Genomic DNA, 23373 nt, shown 5'->3' on the forward strand with positions numbered 1-23373 from the left:
TAGTAGGAGAAGAATGTTGATAACACACTGATGTTTTTAGTTGTTGCTGAGTACTGCTTATGCTAGTCAAGGATTTTTTCAGCTTCCCATGCTCTGCCAGGCGCACAAGAAACTGGGAGGGGGCACAGCCAGAATAGTTGATCCAAACTGACCAAAGGGCTATTCCATACCATATGACGTCATGTTCAGTATATAAACTGGGGGGGGGTTGGCCAGGGAGCAGCGATCGCTGCTCGGGAACTGTCTGGGTATCGGTCGGCGGGTGGTGAGCAATTGCATTGTGCATCACTTGCTTCGTGTATCATTATTATTATTATCATTATTATACTGTTACTATTAGCATTACTATTTTACTTTATTTCAATTATTAAACTGTTCTTATCTCAACCCAGGAGTGTTTCTCACTCTTACTCCTCCAATTCTCTCCCCCATCCCATCGGGGTAGGGGGAGTGAGCGAGCGGCTGCATGGTGCTTAGTTGCTGGCTGGGGCTAAACCACGACAAGGATTAGTGAACTTTTTCCCCCCTGGATAATATAAGTGATCCTTTGTATGTGGGACTAAGATAAATATTAGAACTTAGGGTGGGTTACATACTAGTAGGTCAGTTTATGAATAGCTCCTATAAACATTGGTGTAATTTTATTTGAACAGCAGCAGTATTTCCTTAGAAGACTTCTGTGGGAATAATGATTTTCTGTGTAGCATCTACACCAAAAAACCCCCCCACTTCATAACTTATGTTGCCTTTATATCTTGTAACTGAAGGATGTCACGTCCATCCGTGTCCAAACGTTTTATGCAGCAAGAGATAGAAGTGTTGAAAAATGTAACTGTGTTCCATTTATTTCACATTTTAATTAGCAGAGAAGTTGTTTACTTGTCAGCTTCAATCTCCAGAATAATTTTTTATTAATGCTGTTTTCTGACAGGTACGAAACAAAGTCTATAGTCGAATATTGTCACTGCGTTCTCCAAATATTTCTGGGACCAGATCTCCGCAGGAACTTTTTAAAGCTTCAGGTTTGATGCAGGTATGAGATTTCAGCATAAATGGTCTAGAGCATTCCTCTGCTTCTTGAAGGAGTCCTGGAAGATCCTGGATTACTGATCTTACTCTTTTTCCCCCAGTGTTTAGATGGCAACTGCCAACTGCTGTACACTCAGTCTGGTCCCTGAACTTTCACATGCATGTCTTTAGAATTGCTGTGGTTTGTGTTTACAGTTGGTGGATAGAGCCAGGCTCTGGTGTGATTATGACAAGCATTTCAACAAGAATGGAAAACACATAGCAGACTTACTTCTGCTTTTAGTCCGTGATCTTGAGTGCACATTTTGGAACTTCTTTCACTACATGTGCAAATAACTTTCCCTGCTACCTTTTCACGATGGGGCTTTCAACAAAACCCATGTGAAGATTAAGCAGGAAATATGGTGCTAAGAGAATTGGTAGTATTGGTATAAAAGGAAAATGTAAAAATGTCTGTATTACCCTAAACTTAGATAAATTTTTAAAATGCAGTAAGTCTCTTTATGCCACAATTATTTTCTATGAGGGAGGAAGCTTTACAAATTACTTTTAAAATATTGGAAGTGCTTTGTTTTTTCTTTCTCTCCCTAATGATAAAAGCTATCATGTTGTGTATTTAAGTAGAGAAAATATCATCTGTAATGAAATGTCTTCATCACACTACAGACAGATATTGAGCCCTTCTGCATACAGCTCTGTCTGTTCTTTGGTTTAAAATACAATAGTGGATCAAAGGCTCAAGGATAATGTTAGTTTACAAATTCCTGTACCACTAACAAGTGAGGGAACAATTTATAAAATTTTTGACCTTAGAACTCTAATGGATTTCAGAGTTTTCCCCTTTTTCTCAGTACCTCTTTACCTGCCTTCTTTTTGTTTCTTTCATTTCTGTTTTTCTTCTCCTTTTTTATTCTGAGGCTGCTAGTTTTCTGCTGCCCTGTATTTAAAACAGTACTGGCATCAATCAGGGATGTGATTTCAGTGAAATATAGGTAGCACAGTCAAAGAATCAAAGAGAAAATAAACTTTACTGGGAGGAATTAAATTTGGACTTTTGTACCATTCTTACAGTCATGTGCCCATACTATCATCTGACAGATAAATACTGACAAGACATTTAATTTGCAATAGTAGTATCTTTGATATAGTGACTTCCATTGTATCTTTTTTTTATCCTTCAGAAATGGGTGAATAGAGAATTATCTAACTTTGACTACCTTATTCAGCTGAACACAATGGCAGGACGAACTTACAATGACCTTGCTCAATATCCTGTGGTAAGGAAAATAATTTTTAAATTTTTGCCAAAGGTATGTATTTTTTTTTTTCTGTTTTGAAAGATGGGTCTTTAATCTCAATTGGATCTTTGACTCTTTTTTAGTTCCCCTGGATTTTACGAGATTATACTTCGGAAGAACTGGACCTGAATAATCCTGCAGTTTTTCGGGATCTGTCCAAACCCATAGGGGTGGTAAATGAAAAGAACGCTAAGGCTGTGAAAGAAAAGTATGCATTTGAACACTCAGTTATATTTCTCTGTCTTTTCAGAGCCTGGAGGCTAATAACACATTTTAAAAATGACAGTGAAATTTTTAAAAGCTAGTTTTATAACACCACAGGTGCGTTTGTAAAGGTTGTTAATTTGTTGTTGCTGCTGCATTCAGATTAGTGAGCTTATACGGCACTGAAACAACACAACTTACTGTTGTAAATTTTCAATTGTTTCTCAGATGTGGAGATGAAAAACTGAAAGGATGTAGAAACATTTAATTTAATGGCCTAGCAGCTTGAAGAGACGTACGGTGTCCCATGTCTGCTTCAAGATAAGGCATGTGAAATCAACCTGATGAGTTGAGCTGCCTGTACTGAGAGGTAGCATTGATCCTAAATCTGTGCTTCCCGCTCTTCTTTTCAAGCATAGATTATTATCTTTGAAATAAAATGTAACTTGGTGACTTCCAGCAACATCTCTGTAGGTAGGGATGACAAGTACTTACACCCACATGTCAGTGTAGTGATTCTTCTTTTTTTGCTAGTGTGGGGAGTGAGTGTGCTATCATAGCAGATTGTGCTTGTCAGGCTTCTTGCAAAACCAGCTTTCTTCTGAAAACTAGGAACATGGAGAGTCTTCTTTGAATGATTAGGCTCTATCCCTGACACTAATGAAATTGGTTCTCTAGCAGTATGTTTAAATATAATTTCTCTTACTAACCTTGTGACACTGAGGAATTTATCAGCCAGATGGTGGCATGGTACTGTAGAGTGAGTTTTCCAGTAGAAAAGGAAATGGGCATGAGTATTAAATAAATCTCTTTCCTGCATCCTGACACAGTCACACACACACACTCTTTTTTTAAAATTCTTTTTCTTTAAATCTTGGAGGAAACTGTCACAAGTCCCTTCAATAATAAATGTTCAGCTTAGTGATGTGGGGGTTTTTGTCTGTTGTGTAAAATCATGCTAAATCAGGCCTGTCTTGCCCTTTATCCAGTTTCTGACAGCTGATAGCAAATGCCTAGGGAAGAGTATAAAAACAGGTATGCAAAGACTTTATCCGGTGTACATTTCTATCTTTCAGCAGTCTTTTGCTTAGGGACTTTCCAAGTCAGAATTGGAATCCTCCTGTTTAATAGAACTCAATGTATTTTCCTCTTACAGATTGCTGTGATCATTTCTTTTGAATCCTTGCCTCTGATAAGTATAATCCACATGTAAATCAGCTGTAGTGCTCCGTTGTATTTATAAAGATTTATTTTTTTTAGATATGAGAATTTTGAGGATCCCCTTGGGATAATTGACAAATTTCACTATGGGACACATTACTCAAATGCTGCTGGTGTCATGCATTATCTCATTCGGGTAGAACCTTTCACAACACTTCATATCCAACTTCAAAGTGGCAGGTATGCTGTGAGCAAATAAGTATTTTTACTTTATTTTTCTTCCTTATCATTTTACTGGGGGAATGATCAAAGTCTAACCTGAGTTTTCTGATCCACAGATTCGACTGTGCTGACAGGCAGTTCCACTCTATTCCTGCTACCTGGCAGGCGCTCATGGACAACCCCAATGATGTCAAGGAACTTATCCCAGAGTTCTTCTACTTCCCAGAGTTCCTGGAGAATCAAAATGGTAAACTGACTGCTGAGAATATTCTCATAGAAAACTGTTCTTGTATTCTTCAGAAAAGAGTTGTTACAACAATTTGTGAATGCCATGGAATACTTCTTACTTAAGCTTTATAGTGTACTTGTAGAAATTACTTTAATCATCATGCTGGCTTCAGACTGTTTAATGAAGACACCAGTTGTGTTAAGCAGCAGCCTAAACATTGTTTAAAATTCAGACTGGGGGCTTAAGAGGCTTAAAAATAGTGTTGTTTACCTAATATAAAATACCAGAGATGCTCATTTGGATGTTTGAAGAAGTTAGCAATAGTTAATACTTAGTTAGCAAAAGTTAATACAGTTTAATCAGTATTCTTTTTACTAGGTTCATTGGGTGATAAGAGTTTGGGCATCTTCAAACATGTGAGGTCTTCTATTTATTCTAGGCAACCAGCATATTTTCTGTGTGTTACCTTCCAATGCAGTGTTAAGTCACCTATTTGAGAGCCATGTAAGATTGCAATACCCATCAGAAGAAGGAAAAATAAAAGAAGCTGTTTCACTCCTTTGTAATGCTGATTGAAAAGACAGCATTCTGCATTCTGATAGGAGACTCCTAGCCATTTTTTAATTCACATTTATTGCATGGGGAATTGTTTGTCTACCTATTAGACAATTTAAAAATGGAGTTGTATGTTTGTGCTGTTGCTAATTTAGTCTGCTAGCTACAATCTACTAGAGTTCTAAGTTATAAAAATTGGAAACAACCAAGTCATGCTTTCAAAAATCATTTAAGCATTTAGAGTTGTTCTAATGAAAGCTGGTGGGGTTTAAGACTTCTTGAAAGCCTTGATTCAACAGTCATTTAAAACTATAAGTAACTTCATTCTTATGAATACCCTCATTGGAATGTTTTGGACTCTTAATCCTGGTAAAACAAAGCAAATGCAGATATGTTTACAGATAGGTGTGTAAATGATTAATGCTACTTTTAGGGTTGGGACTTCAGCTTTGAAGTCATTTAGGTGCTTTAGACAATTGTTATCCTGTATCATTGTCCTGGTTTCGGCTGGGATAGAGTTAATTTTCTTCCTAGCAGCAGGCATAGTGCTGTGTTTTGGATTTAGTAGGAGAAGAATGTTGATAACATGCTGATGTTTTTAGTTGTTGCTGAGTACTGCTTATGCTAGTCAAGGACTTTTTCAGCTTCCCATGCTCTGTCAGGTGCACAAGAAACTGGGAGGGGGCACAGCCAGAATAGTTGATCCAAACTGACCAAAGGGCTATTCCATACCATATGACGTCATGCTCAGTATATAAACTGGGGGGGGGGTGGCCAGGGAGCAGCGATCACTGCTCGGGAACTGTCTGGGTATCGGTCGGCGGGTGGTGAGCAATTGCATTGTGCATCACTTGCTTCGCGTATCATTATTATTATTATCATTATTATACTGTTACTATTAGCATTACTATTTCACTTTATTTCAATTATTAAACTGTTCTTATCTCAACCCAGGAGTGTTTCTCACTCTTACTCCTCCAATTCTCTCCCCCATCCCATTGGGGTAGGGGGAGTGAGCGAGCAGCTGCGTGGTGCTTAGTTGCTGGCTGGGGCTAAACCACGACAATCATTTAATATTTTAAACACTTGGAGCAGAACTTAGCCTCCTATGTCAGTGGTAGGGTTATTGCAGATTTACATTAAGAATTTTTCAGTATCCTTCCCTTGCATTGAGAAAAGAATGCTTTTTAGTCTTTATTGAGAAATCAAGATATTTGAAATATTTTTTAATAACTCTTAAAATTCTCCAAATTATTTACTAGGTTTTAACTTAGGTCAGCTTCAGATATCCAAAGAGGTGGTAAATGATGTTGTTCTCCCCAAATGGGCCCACTCCCCAGAAGACTTCATTTATAAACACAGGAAGGCTCTGGTAAGATGATGTTTATATGTGTGAAGTAATGATAAAGAAAGTACACCTACACATTGTCACTGTGGCTTAAGTGTAAAATACTGGGACTACATTCGAACTAGAGTTGTGGTTGCATTTGACATTACAAGTACCATTAGAACTTTCAGTTAAAAGCATTGCACATGTCGATAAAATGCTCAAAAGAAAAAAGGAAAGAGCCTGAAGGTACTAATCATTTGGGAGTTTGCTGCCCTGGGAGGTAAAATGCAGAATTGGGTGGGCTTAAGTGATAAGGATTCCCTTGCTTTTTATAGATTATTCTATATGGTACTAGGGAACTAGCAGCTTGCCTTCCCTCGCACAATTGCGTTTCAATAATCTAGATGTGCTGCTTCGCTGTATTAATTTATCCCTCTTATCTGGCAGTTACTGCCCTTAACACATATGGATATTATTATGCTTCTGCCCTATACATTGGTGCATACCTGGTTCATGGATACTCATAGTTTAGGAATTAAATCTCTTTCACAGAAAATAGTAAATACTTCAAGAAGGGAGCAGTACTTCTCTTATTCTTACAAGAGCATTTTTTCCTTCTAGGAATCTGAATATGTTTCTGCTCATCTTCATGAATGGATAGATTTGATTTTTGGCTACAAGCAGAGGGGACCAGCTTCAGTGGAGGCGCTCAATGTGTTCTATTATTGTACTTATGAAGGTACCAAGCAGTATGCTCTCTTGTCATTGTCATCAGACTTGTGGGTTTTCAGTATTAGACAGAAAACACTTGATTTGTGAGCATGCCATACAGTAGCATATGGTAAGACAACAGAATTAGAGATGAAATATGGCAGCATAACTTGTAATTTATAATCAAATAACCAGAATATTTGATGCTTTGATCAGAAGTTGTGAACCTGAAATGTTAATCACGTTTTTTTTTTAAAGGGGGGCTGTTCCAGTTGCTTGTATTTTGTTTCTAAAAGTGCTTGGGGGTTTTTGTAAGTTTCTCATTTGCTGGCTTAAAAGCATTTGTGGGAAGAGGTTTCTTGTGGTTTAGGAGTCAAGGCAAGTTGCTTAAGAACAACAAATATTGAAGACACATGTTAGCCTGTTAATCCCAAAGATGAATTTTGGGTGGTTTTTGTGTGCAAATTACTGCATGCATGAAGTATATTAAATTAATTTGATAAGACAAAAGCCTGCAATTCTTGCACTTATAGGTACACTTAGAATTCCATGTGCAGAATGGAGTTTTCAGATAGTATTTTATATGGAGGCATTGTTTGGAGGCTTGCTGGGGTAAAGGGTGATAATGCTACAATTAATTAAAGTTTTGCAACACTTGTTGATCATATCTGTTCTCAATAAGTTGTTTGGATTATGTTCTTTTTCCTGTTTTTCTACCCTTCATTGTTCTGGTTGTGATCCAGGGGCTGTGGATTTGGATGCTTTAATGGATGAGAAAGAAAGGAAAGCTTTAGAAGGGATGATAAACAATTTTGGGCAAACTCCTTGCCAGCTGTTAAAGGTAATGCTCTTTGTTCCCTCTTAATCAGGCCTTTGCGGTTAAATCCAACTGAGTTACAAAGGACTTCTGAAAAAATGAAAAGATAATGGTTTGTAAGATAGTGGTTTGTAATTTTAGGAATGTTAAGTCTTTGCCACATTACCATTTGTAAAGGTCACACTGATGGAAATTTAGCATACCATTTTCAAAAGAAATTAATTAAAGAAGGGAAATTAGGTGCTTAAGAGTCTGTTTTCCCATTGATTGCCAGTAAGATTTTGAGTATCTTATGTGACTTGAACAAATTGATAAATTTGTCTAATTTTTGATATTCCTTCAAATACTGTCTCCTAGGAGCCCCATCCCCAAAGGCTGTCAGCAGAAGAGGTAGTGCAAAGACTAACTAAAAGTGATACCTCTACTCTGAATCTCTTCCAACACCTCACTGAACTGAAGTCATTCTTCATAGAGGTAGATGTGTTACTTGAAATTGTTTAAGGTCTAATCTGAAACTTCTGATGTACTTGAAACAAAAGGGTACAACCTAGCTGAAAATAAACTTGCTTCCTATTTAAAGAAAATATTGTAAAATGCAGTGTGTATAAAATGAGCTCTGTCTTTAGTTAGCCTCATAGAGGTTGAATCCCATACACTTGTATCTGCTGGACGCTTGTGTGGGTGTTGTTTGAATACTAAGTTAGCCACCACACCAAGAAAGCCTAAGAACATCACTGGTGATATTTGAGGACTTGCTGAACTTGGTAGCTAAACTCACTGTTTCAGGACAGAGCCAGTGTTTGCGACAAAGCATACCTGTATGAACTGAATATGTGTGTACCAGTGCCTTAGAGTACTGTACAGCTCTGACATTTATTCCAGAGGCTTTGGGTCTTACTCTTTACAGGTTCTAGATTTGTTCTTTAGCTCTTGGATATAATCAGACCAAAACCATGTCCTTTCTCTTAGGGAATCAGTGATGGTGTGCCCATTGTCAAAGCTGTTGTCCCCAGGAATCAATCACGTTCCTTTATTTCTCAGGGAAGCCCAGAGATCTTGGTGAGTTGCACGCGTCAATACTATTCTTAGACTGCAGACAGTGAAATAGGTGTATTTTTTTTTTTCATACAGCTTGTAGAGAAACACTTCTTAACTGTTCCTGTTGAAAGGAACTCATTTGAACTATAATGACTGTCAGCTATAAGTTAAATATTTGTCTTCTGAAGAGAAGCCAGGCTGATTTGTTGAATGGCATTTAAGAGCTGATAAAGCATGAGTATAAGTTGTAGTGAGGTGTATTGTAAGTTGCCCACTTGATCCACTTCCATGGTAGCAATCAATTTCCTAATGCAATGCAGCCCAGCTTTAAAATGACAGGACTGAATTATTAATGGCATCATTATGTTTATCGTTACTTTCCTATCCCTTATGTTAAACTATACTGTATGTGGTGTATACACACTCCAAAGGCCTGCACTCTTCCTAAAATTAACTTTTGCACTAATACAGGTGCTGGTACTATGGCAGATGGCCAAATGATGAGAGGCGGACAGTGTTTTTGTATTTACATCTGTATATATGGTCTGCATACTGGCCCCTGTACAATAATACCTATGTTTTGCAGGAAATAATATTCTTTTCCAGTGTTCCTATTTTGTAGGTCAAACTTATTGTCCTGGTTTAATGTGGTATGTGCATATGTCATTTGGAATTTGGGCATATCTAAAATCTGATGAAAATAACCTCAAATATTTAGATTCCTTTCTTTCTCAGAAATAGAACTGTAGTACAATTTTTTTAAAAATTCCTGTGTTAATATGTTAACTATTAATGATTACTATTTCAAAGAAGAGACAAAGAAGCTCAAACTAAATGACTGAACTGTAATGAAATGTTTGAGAGCAGTTGGTTGGCTGTGGTTTTTGTGTTTTATCTCCTCCCTGCCCTGGCCCCCCCATTCAACTTCTCTGACCTATGTAGAACATACACTATTCTAACATGGTAATATGTACCACTTGTGGATTAGGTCACCTGAGCTGGATTTTTTTTTTTTTAATTTGTGCGGGGAGGGGGGTGTGTGTGGTTTTGTTTTTTGTTTTTTGTTTTTTTTTTTTCTTTGTGGTAAATTCTCAAGAAGCCTATGCTGGATTTTATGCAAGCTCCATTACCGTCAAAGGCAAGCAGAAAATATGCCTCTGGGTTTCACTGATTCTTCTATCAAACTTTTTTAGGTAACAGCAAGTCTGAACTGCATTATTGGAACTCATGGTTGGCTACCTTATGATAAAAACATCTCCAACTATTTTACATTCATCAGAGATACTACAGTGACAAATCCCAAGTAAGCAAATGATGAGGAGAGGTACAGATGAATGCATCTACAGTAATAAAATACAGTAATTGTTCAACAATCAGTGGATTGTACTGGTTTTATTGGCTGAGTTTTCACCTAAGAATGCATCTTCTGATGCTCAGTAATATCTCTAATCTATAATACTGTTCTAGTAAAGAGTTATGTAAGTGGCATTTCACGATTCTTTATTCTTAGAGCTACTTCTAATTTTTTTTCTAATTATCAATCATAAAAACTCATCTTGGAATCTGAAATGGGCAGTCTTCATACTTACACTATAGTGCGGGTATATGTGGTGGTTTTGTTTCTTTTGGTTTTTAGAAGATTCCTTTTTTTCTTTAATGCTACAATACTTAGTAGGGACATAAGTTACCCATACAGAACCAAATTGCATAAAAGACTGAAAAGAACTAAGGTGAACTCTTGCTTCCACTTGCCGATGGCAGTGAGTTTTGCCATGGATATCAGAGGGCCAGAATTTCATCTTGGTTTTGTTTTGGTTTGGTGGTTTTTTGTTGTTTTTTTTTTTTATATAGCCTCTTCTATAGACCTCTTCTTACTAATTTTTAAGGATATAGGAAGTGCAAAATACATTGATTTGAACTAAGATTACTCTTAACTGCTCATCATTTGCCTACAGAACACAACGCAACCTGAGTGGTCCTTTTGCACCGGGGCTGGAGATCACCTCTAAGTTGTTTGCAATATCCCATGATGCAAAACTACTCTTTAGTGGAGGACACTGGGACAATAGCATCAGAGTGACATCTCTTACAAAAGGCAAGCTGATTGGACAGCACATCAGGCACATGGGTTAGTAACTCTTTATATTGTGAAATGAAAAGTTTTATGTATTGTACCTTGATGTTTGGTCTTTTGGGAAAGAACTATAGCCAGTGCGCTTGGACGGACAAGCATAGCAGTTAAAAAGGAATGGCAGCATAAGAACAGAAGAATACTTGAACTGTGATTGTACATAAATACTTGAGCATGGCTTTTTAGTCATTGTAGTGATGGTTTAATGTAGTTTCAAAATCAGGCTTGACTGCTGCTTTTAGGTAGCAAAGCTGATTAAGCCAGGTTGGTACATCTGGCTGTACAGCGACTTCATTGTTTAATACGGTCTCATCAGCCCTTATCACAATGGAACATTTCATGCTGACTGCAAATCAGGATACACTGTTGACATATTGCATGCACATTATTGCTCTGTTGGAAATCAGTCTTAAATATCTATGTGATAACTTGCTGCTTTCTTTCTTTTATCTAGATATTGTTACCTGCTTGGCAATAGACTACTGTGGAATTCATTTAATTTCAGGCTCCAGAGATACTACCTGCATGATATGGCAAATAGTTCATCAGGTAGGTTATTTAGGTATACTCTGAGAAGCAGTTTCTGAATGCTTGTTTGTGCTTCTCTGTTTTGCTATGATGGCTTATTGATTTCCTTTCTTTCAGGTTTGCAGAGAAGACAGTCCACTAAAATTGATTAGCTTAGTAATTTTGCCAGTCCTGTTGTCTTCTGTGTTTGAAATATTCACTCTACACATTAGTTACTATATAGCTGAGGTACAGTATTTTACAGGCTCTTAGAGATTTCGTAGGTTATTTTCAGGACAGACAAATATTATCCCCCATTGTACAGATAAAAGAATGGAAGAAGAGAGGCACTGCTTGAATCTACTGGAATTAGTCAGAACAATGTTTTTAGCTGAGGATTTTTACATTTCTAGGCTGCTGTTCACTCCAGTAGTTGCATTTTAGCATTGCGTTTCCTCTGTGGGAAGTACTGATGACTACACTAGGAGTTAGCAAAGACAGCACTATTCTGTTACCTGGACTTAGCTGGCATTTTAGACTTCTTTAATACTATTAAATACTATTAATACTATTTCCTTTGCATATCATACTACTGGTAGTCACTGAGAAGATTATTTCCTTACTTTTCCTTAGAAAATGGGACAGAATTGCTGTAATTTTAAGCAAAATAACTTTCAGCTTCTTTAAGTTTGGCTGTGAAGATAGTGCTTAATTCCAGGGTAAACTGTAAGAACTGAACAAGCCGAGATATGCAGGTGAAGAAAAAGTGGGTGGGTGGGTGAAGAACTCCTGTTAGGACTGCTCACTGTGGTCCCTGCACACCTGGCTGTCTGAAGGGATAGAAGCAAGTCAGCTAAGTAACTCTCTCTTTCACATCCACATAGTAACTGTATGTTCATTCGTTCTTGTGGTTTCAGTAAATAGGGCTGCTGACATAAAAGGCAGTAAATTGAAATTGGAATGGGTGAGTTATGCCTTTGGTTTTGGCCTATGTCAAATATACATCTTACACAACTGATACTGAAGATACCAGAAATTTATTTTTTGTTTGTCCTTCAGCTGCAAGAGAATGTGTCATTGCACTTTTTGTTACTCTCAGGGAGGAGTGCCTGTAGGCCTGGCACCTAAGCCATTACAGATCCTTTATGGGCATACTGATGAAGTTTTGAGTGTTGGCATCAGCACTGAACTGGATATGGCAGTGTCAGGATCCAGGGTAAGCATCCTCATACTTTTCCCTTCTTTGTCTCTTCTCTACTCAAACCATAGAGCATGTTTGAAGTTGGTTAAGAATAATACAAAAAAGGTGACTATTTCACGATTTTTTTTCTTCAGCCTTACTCATCAAGAAGATACGTGCCATCTCCCTTGCTGCCTGCTTAAATCAGGCGGTCTCAAACTGCTCTGCACAGCATAGGCCTCAGCTACCATGTTGTGTTATTCTGCATGAGCTTTAATGTGTGTGGACTTATTTGGAGATCTTAAGCTTCTCATAGAAACAATTCTGTGACAGTTTCTTCCCTGCTTCCTTAACCTTGAAGGTTCTGTGCAGCTTACTCGTGCTCTACCTTGCTGTATTGCGCTGGCAGGCTTCTGAACTCTGACTCTGTACTGCCCATAATGACTACTCATAAATGTGACCTATGAAATGGCTGATTGGCTGCCTATCCTTTCCCTCTTGCCCTGTTTGCATTTGTTTTTTTTTAATATGCATATAGTATATGGTCTTGAGGGGAAGGCTTCTTTGTGTAGAGTTCCTAATGCTTAGGAGTCTTGATCTCCAATTAAGGATTTAAGTGCTTTCAAAATATTCCCTCTATATTTAAATACTCTTCCTGTGTGTTGTGGTAACTTACCTGCTGAGTAACAACTTACCTAAATTTGGTCACTGCAGGATGGGACTGTTATTGTCCGTACTATTCGGAAAGGTCAGTACGTGAGGACTTTGCGACCACCTTGTGAGAGTTCTCTCCTGCTGACTGTTCCCAATCTGGCTGTGTCCTGGGAAGGCCATATAGTTGTCCACAGCAGCATAGAAGGGAAGACTACTCTTAAGGTACTTAGGTTCACGGAATATCTCCATTTCTTTTGCTGAAGACTTTAATCATAAATGCACTTAACTTTATCCTTATTTCCCAAAGTAGTGAGGCTTTTTGAGTATGCTGTGTGTGGTGTGTGTTTCCTTTTTTTTTTTTAATTTTGCTAGCCAATTTGAGTGAAATTTGATTAAAAGATAAATTACAGACATACTGTGCTCCTGTAAGTTTCATGAAAATCTCCAAACACCTGCAAGGAAGATGCCCAAGCATGTGCTAATGAATCTTCCTGGGAGAGCTGCTTTGAAATGGAAAACTAGGGGGAAACAAGTTCTACTGTGTACAGAGACAAAGGCTTATAAAGGGAGCAGCAAGTTCTGGGTGCAAGATGCCCAGTGACTACACTGATGTTTTTTAGTTTTGGATTGGAGAGATAGCTATAAGGTTCACAGTGTAGCTTATTCGGTCTAATGAGTAGCTGCATAGTTGCTTTAATAAGGGTAGAGCTGTTATGATTTCTATGAGTATGGGAAATTTCTTGGAAGACAAATTTATTGGATGTAGGCATGCTAGCTACTCTGCGAAGATGGGGAGAGGAGAGACCAACGTATTGTCAGGCTGGAAGAACTTAAGATGGTCGTCTTATCTGTGTCTTTAATCTGTCAAGAATTCTTTGCCTTGTCCAGAAAATGCTTCTAGATCTAGTGGAAGTATACCCATTTCCTTCTGCTTTTCAATTTGGGGGTGGGGGGGGGGTGGCAGCACAGCTGAAGATAAGAATGCTCTCTTCCTTTCTTCTTCCTTGACAAAAACCCTTATAAAATAGGGACCTGTCCATTAAATCCATGGAAGCTTCCAGAAAATTTGGTATTGATTAGAAGGGTAGGTAAGATGTTACCATGTTACATTAAGAAGTAACGAGGAATAACTTCAAAAATTTCCATACAGGACCTGGTATACATACACATTGCATATAGGCTTGGTACTCTTGTATTGTTCAACAAGGAACTGTTGTCAGCAATATTATCTGTGAGTTATTGCCCAAGTTAGCTCCTGTTAGTGGGCCAAAGATATGAATAATACACTTTTAATCCAGTCAGTCCTTTGACAGATTTATTTTTGATCTATTCAGGATAAGAATGCATTACATCTGTATTCTGTCAATGGAAAATATCTGGGTTCTGAGACTCTGAAGGAGGAAGTGTCAGATATGTGTGTGACTGGTGAATATATCGTGATGGGCAGCTTACAGGGATTTCTTTCCATACGGGATCTCTACAGGTAATGTACCACCATCAGCAGTTTATTATCGAGATGCAAATATAAAGGCTTACTGAGAAATGGCTGTGTAACGTGGACTTTGCTTGGTGCTGTAGGTGGTAGCCATTGCTTTTTTCTGTGTTCCTGAAAAAACTCTTTTAGGGGGGAAACTAAGATAGGGAGAAAAGAAAAATGAGAGGTTGTACCAGACCCATTTCTTCTCAGGCATTTATCCCAATTATACACCTAGAACTGACAGAATTTAGGAAGAGCTGTGTCTGACATCTGCAAGCTGTGATTGTCCCCATGTCTGATTAGTCACTGGGAGCTCAGCAGCTCAAGCCTCATGTACTTCTGCACTGAGTTTTAAACTCCGCTTACTGCTACGCTCTGTAGAGCTCCATTGCTCCTCAGAATGGGAGTGATCTTTGTCACTTAGGCAGTTGTGGGACTAATGTTACTGTTCTTCAGTGAAAATGTTTTAGTTTACTGGCTTACCCATCCATGCCTTTTCTTGTTATTGGAGCTCTATTCTGGGGTACAATTAGATCATTCCTTAGGAGTTTACAATAATTGAAATTGCACACTGGATCCTTGAGAAACTGTGTTTTATTGTGCATCCTGTGGACAGCAATTTCAACTGCGGTGTGATACTTTGCAGTATGTGCAAACAGATACATGATGTGCTTTCTCTATGTGTTTTTTGTTCATTTCAGCCTGAGTCTGAGCATCTCCCCCTTAGCCATGCGACTGCCAATTCATTGCATTTCTGTCACCAAAGAGTATAGCCACATCCTTGTTGGCTTGGAGGACGGCAAGTTGATTATCGTTGGTGTTGGCAAGCCAGCAGAGGTAAAACCCACCATCAAGAACTTTTTCTACCGAACAGTGGGAAGTTCACTTATTTCTGCTTTCCAGTTGAGCAAGAGGTCTCCTCTATGGCAGGGTAAATTTAAAAGCAAGTTTCAGTTTTCAGTGGGAAAGAAATAACTTTTGAGACTGCTCTACTGAAATTTCTCATTAAGAATCAAAGGTATATAGGGATCGCAGATGGGAAGCTCAGCTGGACTAACTTCCAGACTTTATCACTCACATCTGAATAAGCAAAGTCACAGTAGCTAACCTTTTCTGAACGTGATAGTTTGTCAGCCACTTCTTGATGAAATAATTTTCCAGAAGAAAACTGGAAATGAGAGAGCAAGCTACTTCCTTTTTTTTTTTAATGGTTTCTGTCAGATATCTTTTAATATGCCTTGACTGACACTGGGGGGAAAAAACATTACTACTTTCTGTTAAGAGTCTCTAATTGCAATGCACAAAGAATCACTTGTGTAGGTTCCCAGTATGCTCTGTGCTCCATATGGTGAATACAAACTTGTTGGTACTGCATATGCAATATCAAATACAGAGCATCCATCTGTCAAATAGCTATGCCCAATTTTTCTTGTGCAAAACATAGGTTTTGCTTTAAGTACTTCTTGTCATGACTTTCAAAGTATTTGAGTTAGCTTAAACCTGCTTCTCTTTATAACCCAATCTCTGTTGTGCTGCAGTGTATTTATTTGAAAATGTGATCATCACTTTTGCATGACCTTTAGTACATGCCAGAAAATTGTGTCTTCATTTACTTTTATATTTTAATTGTGAAAACAGAGTGACTTTATTTGCCAGTATTTTAAAATGTTTTAGCTAGGAGATACAGAGTTTAATATCTGAAACAGGCTTCACACAGTAGTAGTCTAATTTTGCTTGCAGCGGATGGGGAGGGGAGGTTTCCACTGACTTCCAGTTGGACAGCTTTTTGCTACTGTAGAATTGACAAAGAGCTGCTTATGATGTGGTTAAACATATGTTTGTAACAGCAGTTTTAAAGTCACTGACATTTCCAAGCTTCCTATTCCATAGAAAAGATCTTTTGTAGGCTGAAATTTATGTATCTTGTTAGACTGAAGGCTTTTTGTTTTCTTTTTTCCAGTTCTTAATCACATCTATTTTTCTAACTGTGGAGAAAGTGTTGTTTCAAAGACTGGATTCCTTTTATGAATGTAGAGGCTTTCCAATGACTCTTTTTTTCAGGATTTTCTGCTTATAATTCAGATGATCTGCAAGCTTAATATCCATGTGAATAGATTTTTAAAAAAAAAAAAAACCCACACAGAAACATATAAGGAACAACATTATATCCCAGATTTTCTAGTTTTCTATGATGGTATCGCTCAATATATTTGAAAAGTGTGTGTATATGGGGTATTTATTTGTTGATTGATTTATTTGTAGTTTGGAAGGAATATATTAATTACTAGAATTTTACCTTAATACAGAAGACAGTGTTGTAGTTCTGGCTTTTGGTGGTGATACTGATCCTTAGGATAAAGGGAGAGACTGACCTTCTTTGTGCATGGAGTGAAATGCTGCTTGGTATTAAGGTTGGCCTTTAGTGTTTCTACCTTGACAGTATCCAGTATGAAGTGAAGTATAATGAATGGTTTTGTAGTTTAAACAATTAACTTAGCTGTTTGGGATGTTGCAGAAGTCTGCAGCATTATCACCTGTTAGTGTTAATCCCTGTCAGCACTGTGCCTTTTCTAGGACACCGCTGCTGTGATGATACAGTTCTTAAGCATGCTTAATTTGTAGTACTAACTGCTGGGAACTGTTCTCAAACTTGTGCTGTTAAGGCATGCATCTTGTTTATTAAACTGCAAGGGAGTTCATAAACTAGTCAGCTGCCAGGCTGATCACTACTGGCCAATCATAAGCCTTGTATTTAAGGAGTAAATTAAAACAGTTCCTTACAAATTGTTGTCAGATTGCAGACCTACCAGATGCTGGATTTAATATGGCCTCTGGTTGCTTGTTATCTGTCTTTACTTATGGAATATTCAGTATGAATTATTTCTGGTTTAAATTTTACTCTGAGCACTTCACCCAGGATCTTTGGAAAACTGTATAAATTTGACACCAGGAGATAACCTTTCTCTTTCCTTCATTCTGCCATCACTGCCCTGCATTTTGGTTATCTTCTGCTTTTCACTTCTAGCTATCTTTGTGTGAAATCTCTAAAATAAAATGTCCTTTCTTCTAATTTGGTTAATTTTTGCTTGACATTCACCTCTTTCTTTCCTTCCTGTCAAAATAGCAACCTAACCACTGTTTCTAAGCCGTTTGAAGTAGGTTAAGTATTAAGTACACATCACTAACTGTTCAAAATCAGAGAAGACTGTGATTAGTGTTTTGTCTGTTGTTTTTTGTCAGTCCCAAGAATTATCCCTAAGTGTACCTTTTGGTTTGTTTTCAAATATTTTTTGTTGGTGTAATTTTGTTTATGCGGTACATTGTAGTGTCTGCATTTCACCAGAATCAGTGTCTGAATTCCTTTTTAATTTATCCACCTTATCCCTTCCCCCTCCTTTTGTTTCTCTGAATTACTTTTAAACAGATGCGCTCAGGTCAGCTTTCCCGAAAGCTGTGGGGATCAAGCAAACGGCTCAGCCAGATTTCGTCAGGAGAGACTGAATATAACACTCAAGATTCCAAGTGATTGCTGCTTCTACCTTCTCTCATGGATTCCAGAAACCCGTTTAATCTTTGGGTCACTTTAAATGTGTATCTCAACTTTCAGGGGCTTGATTCTTAAGTCTGTTGAAGATGAACCTATAGTAGAGGTATAGTAATAAGCATATGTACTCATGCAAGTTAGCTTGCTTGCATATTTTTCCTTAAGTGTGTTGACTTAGTCACAGCAGAATCCCTCTCTAAATAGCTGCTAAAACTGTGTTTCAGGAAAAAAGGAAAGGGGGGGGAAAAAACCCCAAACCTCCAAACCCAAGCTTGCTAATTGAATTTAAGATTAGTATTTGTTTTAAAGCTGAATAGGGCCAGATGCTCTTTGATCACAAAGATGACACATGGCTTTGCTTTGACAGCATTGTAATTCCCCAGCAGTAAATTAAGATTCTGGCAGTTGCAGTGGTTGGATTCAAAATTGAGACAGCTGACATTTATGACCCTTTCAATACATTTTTTTAGCCCAATGAACGGTTTATTGCAATTTGTTCCTGTAAATGGCTATTGCTATCTTCTTTTGTGTAGTTCCAGTTTTAGGCTGTTCTGCAAGGAACATCTGTGTTGCACTACTTGATTATCAGAAATTGTTTAAAGTACAGACATGAATAACTTCAAAGGAGTTGAAGGTGGTGAAGGAGCTGAAGGAGGTAGGAAATACTTGCTGCTGAAAATTATTTATATTGTTAAGTAGACTAAGACACACACCAAGAAATCCCATAATATATTTAATATCTTAAAGAAATACAGAGGAAGAATCAGTATCTATATTGGTCAAAGATCAATCTGCTTCATTAGTAAGGCAACTCCTACAAACAAAAGATGAATTTCCACTGCAAAATCATTTAAACAACATTGCAGCACAATTTAATTAAATAGTACCTGTTTGTTCCTTGGCTTGGTGTTCACCAAACCAGTTATTAGCCATATTTTTTTTCTGTAAAAACAAGCCAGGAAACAGATAATGTATCCATTTTCAAGATGTGTTTAAGACCTGGGAAAAGAAAATCAGATCCTTGTGTGTGCTATATCCAACAAAATAGTTATGGATTGTATGCTATATTTTGGAGAAGCCATTACTGAATTTTTTTTTGTTTAGCAATACGTGATGATGATAGAAGGGTGTGTGTTTTCCTATTGTTCTGACATTTTTATAATGTTAATGATTTAAATGATAAACCCCATACTGTTGGAAAAGCCTGGTGCTGAGGGAAAAATACAAATTTTTGGATCGGCATGCAAAGGTATGCGTGCATGTGTATATATGTGTGTATGTTTGTGTATATATATGTATATACATGTATGTATGTCTATTAAAAGGAGAAAATACCATGGGGTAAGGGGAGTATATAAGGCAGAGCTATAAGTGATTGTTAGCTGGTATGTTCCCTTTTGGCTACCCCTTCCTTCCCTCTACCATCACTTTTCGTGTTATTTTTATTTATTTATGGAAATGAATGTGTGTTGTATCTCCTATAAATGTTATCAAATATTCCCTGTGGCTGGGGAGCTGTTGAACTACCTGAGGAACTCCATAATGTATAATCTCATTTCATTAACTTTTAGCACAATATTTATTAACTTTGTTGAAATAGTAATATCTCCTTACCCCACAAAAGGATAATCTTTACAAATTCTGTTAATCTCATTAAAACTGTTTTCTCCTCCTCAATTTCTTTACTGGGGGGGAAAAAAAAAAATCCCTCTTAATGACCAATTAGTGTGCTGTGTAATGTTGCATTGCTTTATGTTAACTTTTGTAAATGAAATAATAAATCAGACTAGTGAACAAGTGGGTCTATGCATAGTTGCAATATTCTAACTAATCACTGTGACAGACTGGATCGTCTGGAAAGTTAGGAGAAAATAAGAATTATTTCCCCGAGTCATTTGCCTCGAGAGCATTAAATTTCCAAAAGTAGAGCAGTGTGGGGTTTTTTTTCAGACTCCATGTATATAAAAAAAAAAAAACCAAAACACCAACCACATCCTGTGTTTTAATACTATTTTTAATCAATTACCTATCCATTAAGATAGGTAATAAGATACTAAGGATACTCTGGAAGTATTAAGTGTGTATATGAGAATGTGAAGTATGTTTGTCCATTATGATTTTATGAAGAAAGGATTTCAGGGGAGCTCTTTTGAGAGTAGTTTAGAAGAATTTCAGCTCAGAATGTGAGATTTTTCTGTGTTATGGGAAGTTGATCAAGAACTCACTTGGGGCATTGAGTTGATGGGTTTTGGATGGTGGTTGTTTCTGTTTAAATGAATATATGAGGTTAAGTGTTTACTTGCAGGGGAAGGGGACAGGAATTTGTGATGTTTCGGGCTAGCAGAATCCAGTGGAAAAATTCAGGAGATAGGTCTTCTGTAGTGTTTGGTGAGAGCATCGTTTTCTTTTTGTCACTTACACAGAGGGGTTCACATAAGGGTTTGAAATGTCCTACTGTGGGCTAGGTATGTTTATACAACAGTTGAATTAATGTTTTTAGTAGTTTAATATTAAAGAATACTGAATACACTGTGTCCGTTTAAGTAAAATATAATGTAGTTGCAATAACTGGGGATGAAAGAGTTTATGGTGAAGAGCTTTGACATCTGAATATCAGCATCACTTCAGCGCATTACAAGCATTAGGTGATCTTCACAAATACCTGGGACAGGTTTAAATATGGACAGTTCTTGGGCTCTCAGGCTTGAGGCTAGTTTGTGCTCTGCACAAAGCAGTAGCAGCAGAATGAAGAGGGGGACAGGTGAGCTCTGAGCTGCTTCATGCTCTATGCAGAATGGCAACATCTGTTGCCTTTTGATCTTTTACCTGGTCCTTGAGGATGGGAGGTATACACCATCACATGCTTAGCGTTCTTGCCACAGGCCCTCTGGAAAGACCCCCTAGGTCTGAAGGTCTGCACTTTTGCCTTTATCTAAAAGCAGCTTTAAATAAAAGATATAGGTGGTGAGTGTGAGCATTAGCTGGTATGTTGTTTCTTTCAGTTTTAACTTATTTGTATAAGTCTTCTAAAAAGTAGAAAACAATTTTTTTGATCAGCTGTTTAGGTTGGTTGAATTGCAGTCTGTTATGCAGTGCACTGTGAATTAGTGAACTGACTTTCATAATCCTTTGATTTCCTCAAGTCAATAAAGCTTAGGGTCACATTTTGTTTTCATGTAGTATTGGTGAGGTAAGATTCTCCATTGTTTTTGAACTAAGATTTATTTAAGTGTAAAAAGTAAAGCTGTGAGATGGGAGAATTCTGATTAGGAATTCAGAATAAACAAGTCTTAAGTGACAGTTGTTTCATAACATTACACTTGTCAGGATCTTCTTGGTTGTATCTTCTTACATTTAATTTTTGGAACAACCCTAATGATATTTATCGGAGTTAAAGATATGCTTAGCTTTGAAGCTGAGTTAGTAAATAGGAGTGTAAATATATATCTAAAAGAAACTGAAAACTGACTCTCTTTTCATACCTGTATATAAATGAGATCAAGTAGTTAGCAGTATTGAGTAACTTCTCCCTAGCACAGTTTTGAACTTGCATACCAAAGGATGATATTTAGAAGACATCCCTCTTTCATTTCAAGTAAAATGTTTGTTAAATTTCTCTTTATCAATTTACTTGTAATTCTTGATAGTATTTTTAGTTGTCTTTTTATCTATAGTGAAGAATCTCATCTAGTCTGTGCAGTTTTTGTACTATATGAGCATTCAGAAAGTGAAATGTTTGCTAGTCAAGTTAGCATCTGACTTACGTGAATTATTCTGTATCAATATACTTGTTGTCTAATACTCGCTCATAGGATATCTAGAAACCACATCTTCTATCATCCATGTACCTTACCAACACCAGCACAAAATAATAATCCCAATCTTTAACTGCACTTTTCCTGATGGTTAATACACATTGTGGAAATTAGGTTTTAGGAAGCCTGTTTGATTTTAAGAAGAAAAAAGAAAAAAAAAAACCAATAACACACACATTACAATTGTTTTGCTAATCTGCAACATTTATATAAACAAGTTTTTTTCCCCTGGTATACCTTAGATCATGAATATTATCACAAAATGAGTTTATCAAAGTCTTTAAGGCTTTAAATAGTCTAATCAATTGGCTGCTTTATAAGGATCCTCTTTAAAGTTGTATTTCTGTGTCCTTTAAATGAAGTGCAAAGAACTAAGTTTCTGCACTGTCAGAATTCTGCGTGGGAGTGGTAATAGTCCTACATCAGTCTGCTTTAAGATAGTCCTGCAGGAATGATAAATTTATTTTTATTTGTAATGCACAATAATTAGGTAGGTCTTTTAACTCTTGCCTTAGTCCATGGGAGCTGTATACCTCATTTCCCTAGACCATGTCTCCCTCCTCCCTGTTTCCTCTGCAAGTTTTTCCCAATCTCAGTTAACAAAATCATTAGAAAATATACATACAGCAACCAAATGCTTCACAAAGCTTTTAATGTGTACGTGTATTTAGTTGAAAATGTGTATCTATATATGGATTATGGTATGGTAGGGAGCTTTGGAGCTAGGGAGGGGAGTAGAGGAGGTGTCAGCCTCTTTCTGCTCCTACATTGAGAGTCTGTGTAGATGCTCTGTATTGTCACCTGAAGGCACTCCTCTCTTCCACTGTTAAAGGCATCTTGCTGGCTAGGTTAGATGCTGAGGCTAGGTGCTGTGAATATTTTAATTTTTTTCCTTTCAAAGAATTAAAAAAAAAAAAAGCACATATGCACATATAAATGCATATCCTAATGTGAACCTAAAGCCTGACCTAATAAATACTATTAGATGAAAGCACTACATAGGGTTATCTTTCATGGGGTGGAAATTCAGGCATGTGCTTCCGTGCTTTCTAGAATGGGCTTTTCATGCTTTTGGTTTAAAAGCTATGTCTGTTTCAGCTGTAAACATGACACTTGTTAGTAGTCTCCTTTTGGGGAGAGTGATAGTTTTTGTGCAGTCATATGCATGTGGGTTCATTGTATACCAATGTTAGACTCAACTGAAGTGTTTGGAAGATGTCTTTCCTTCTATCCCAAGGAGCCAACTTCTCATTATTCCTAATTGCCCTTGTTAGTACATACTTTTAAAGGAAGCAAGGGTTTTCTGAAAAGCTACTGCAGTTTAAAAAAAAAAAAAAGAATTTGGTAAAATACTATTGTCCCCTTCTTCACTATTACAGTCATCAGGTGACTGAATGCAGAAATGCCTCTGAGTGGCAGCATAGCATGCTCTGCAGTTTGAGTCGAGGGCTATTCATCTTACTGCAGTTTT

The 23373-nt window shown here is 37.3% G+C and overlaps 1 protein-coding gene across 4 annotated transcripts in view; it reads left to right on the forward strand.

Moving 5' to 3' along the window:
• The window catches only part of NBEAL1 (neurobeachin like 1), a 96778-nt gene extending 73951 nt beyond the window's left edge, over positions 1-22827 (forward strand). For 2 of the 4 annotated variants that reach the window (XM_075711089.1, XM_075711091.1), the window contains 18 exons: positions 932-1033; positions 2211-2306; positions 2411-2535; positions 3792-3932; positions 4031-4161; positions 5961-6070; positions 6650-6767; positions 7483-7580; positions 7914-8030; positions 8526-8615; positions 9788-9897; positions 10550-10722; positions 11180-11274; positions 12332-12448; positions 13127-13288; positions 14401-14549; positions 15245-15380; positions 17968-22827. In XM_075711089.1, the coding sequence (XP_075567204.1) occupies positions 932-1033; positions 2211-2306; positions 2411-2535; positions 3792-3932; positions 4031-4161; positions 5961-6070; positions 6650-6767; positions 7483-7580; positions 7914-8030; positions 8526-8615; positions 9788-9897; positions 10550-10722; positions 11180-11274; positions 12332-12448; positions 13127-13288; positions 14401-14549; positions 15245-15380; positions 17968-18069 (2172 nt within the window). In that variant the 3' untranslated portion in view covers positions 18070-22827. Of the gene's footprint in view, positions 1-931; positions 1034-2210; positions 2307-2410; positions 2536-3791; positions 3933-4030; positions 4162-5960; positions 6071-6649; positions 6768-7482; positions 7581-7913; positions 8031-8525; positions 8616-9787; positions 9898-10549; positions 10723-11179; positions 11275-12291; positions 12449-13126; positions 13289-14400; positions 14550-15244; positions 15519-17967 lie in introns of those variants that run through there. The other 2 variants (XM_075711090.1, XM_075711092.1) reach the window with 2 other exon arrangements.
• The last annotated feature ends 546 nt before the right edge of the window (positions 22828-23373 follow it).

This window comes from Pelecanus crispus, chromosome 5 (assembly GCF_030463565.1).
Source record: "Pelecanus crispus isolate bPelCri1 chromosome 5, bPelCri1.pri, whole genome shotgun sequence".
Taxonomy (NCBI): domain Eukaryota; kingdom Metazoa; phylum Chordata; class Aves; order Pelecaniformes; family Pelecanidae; genus Pelecanus; species Pelecanus crispus.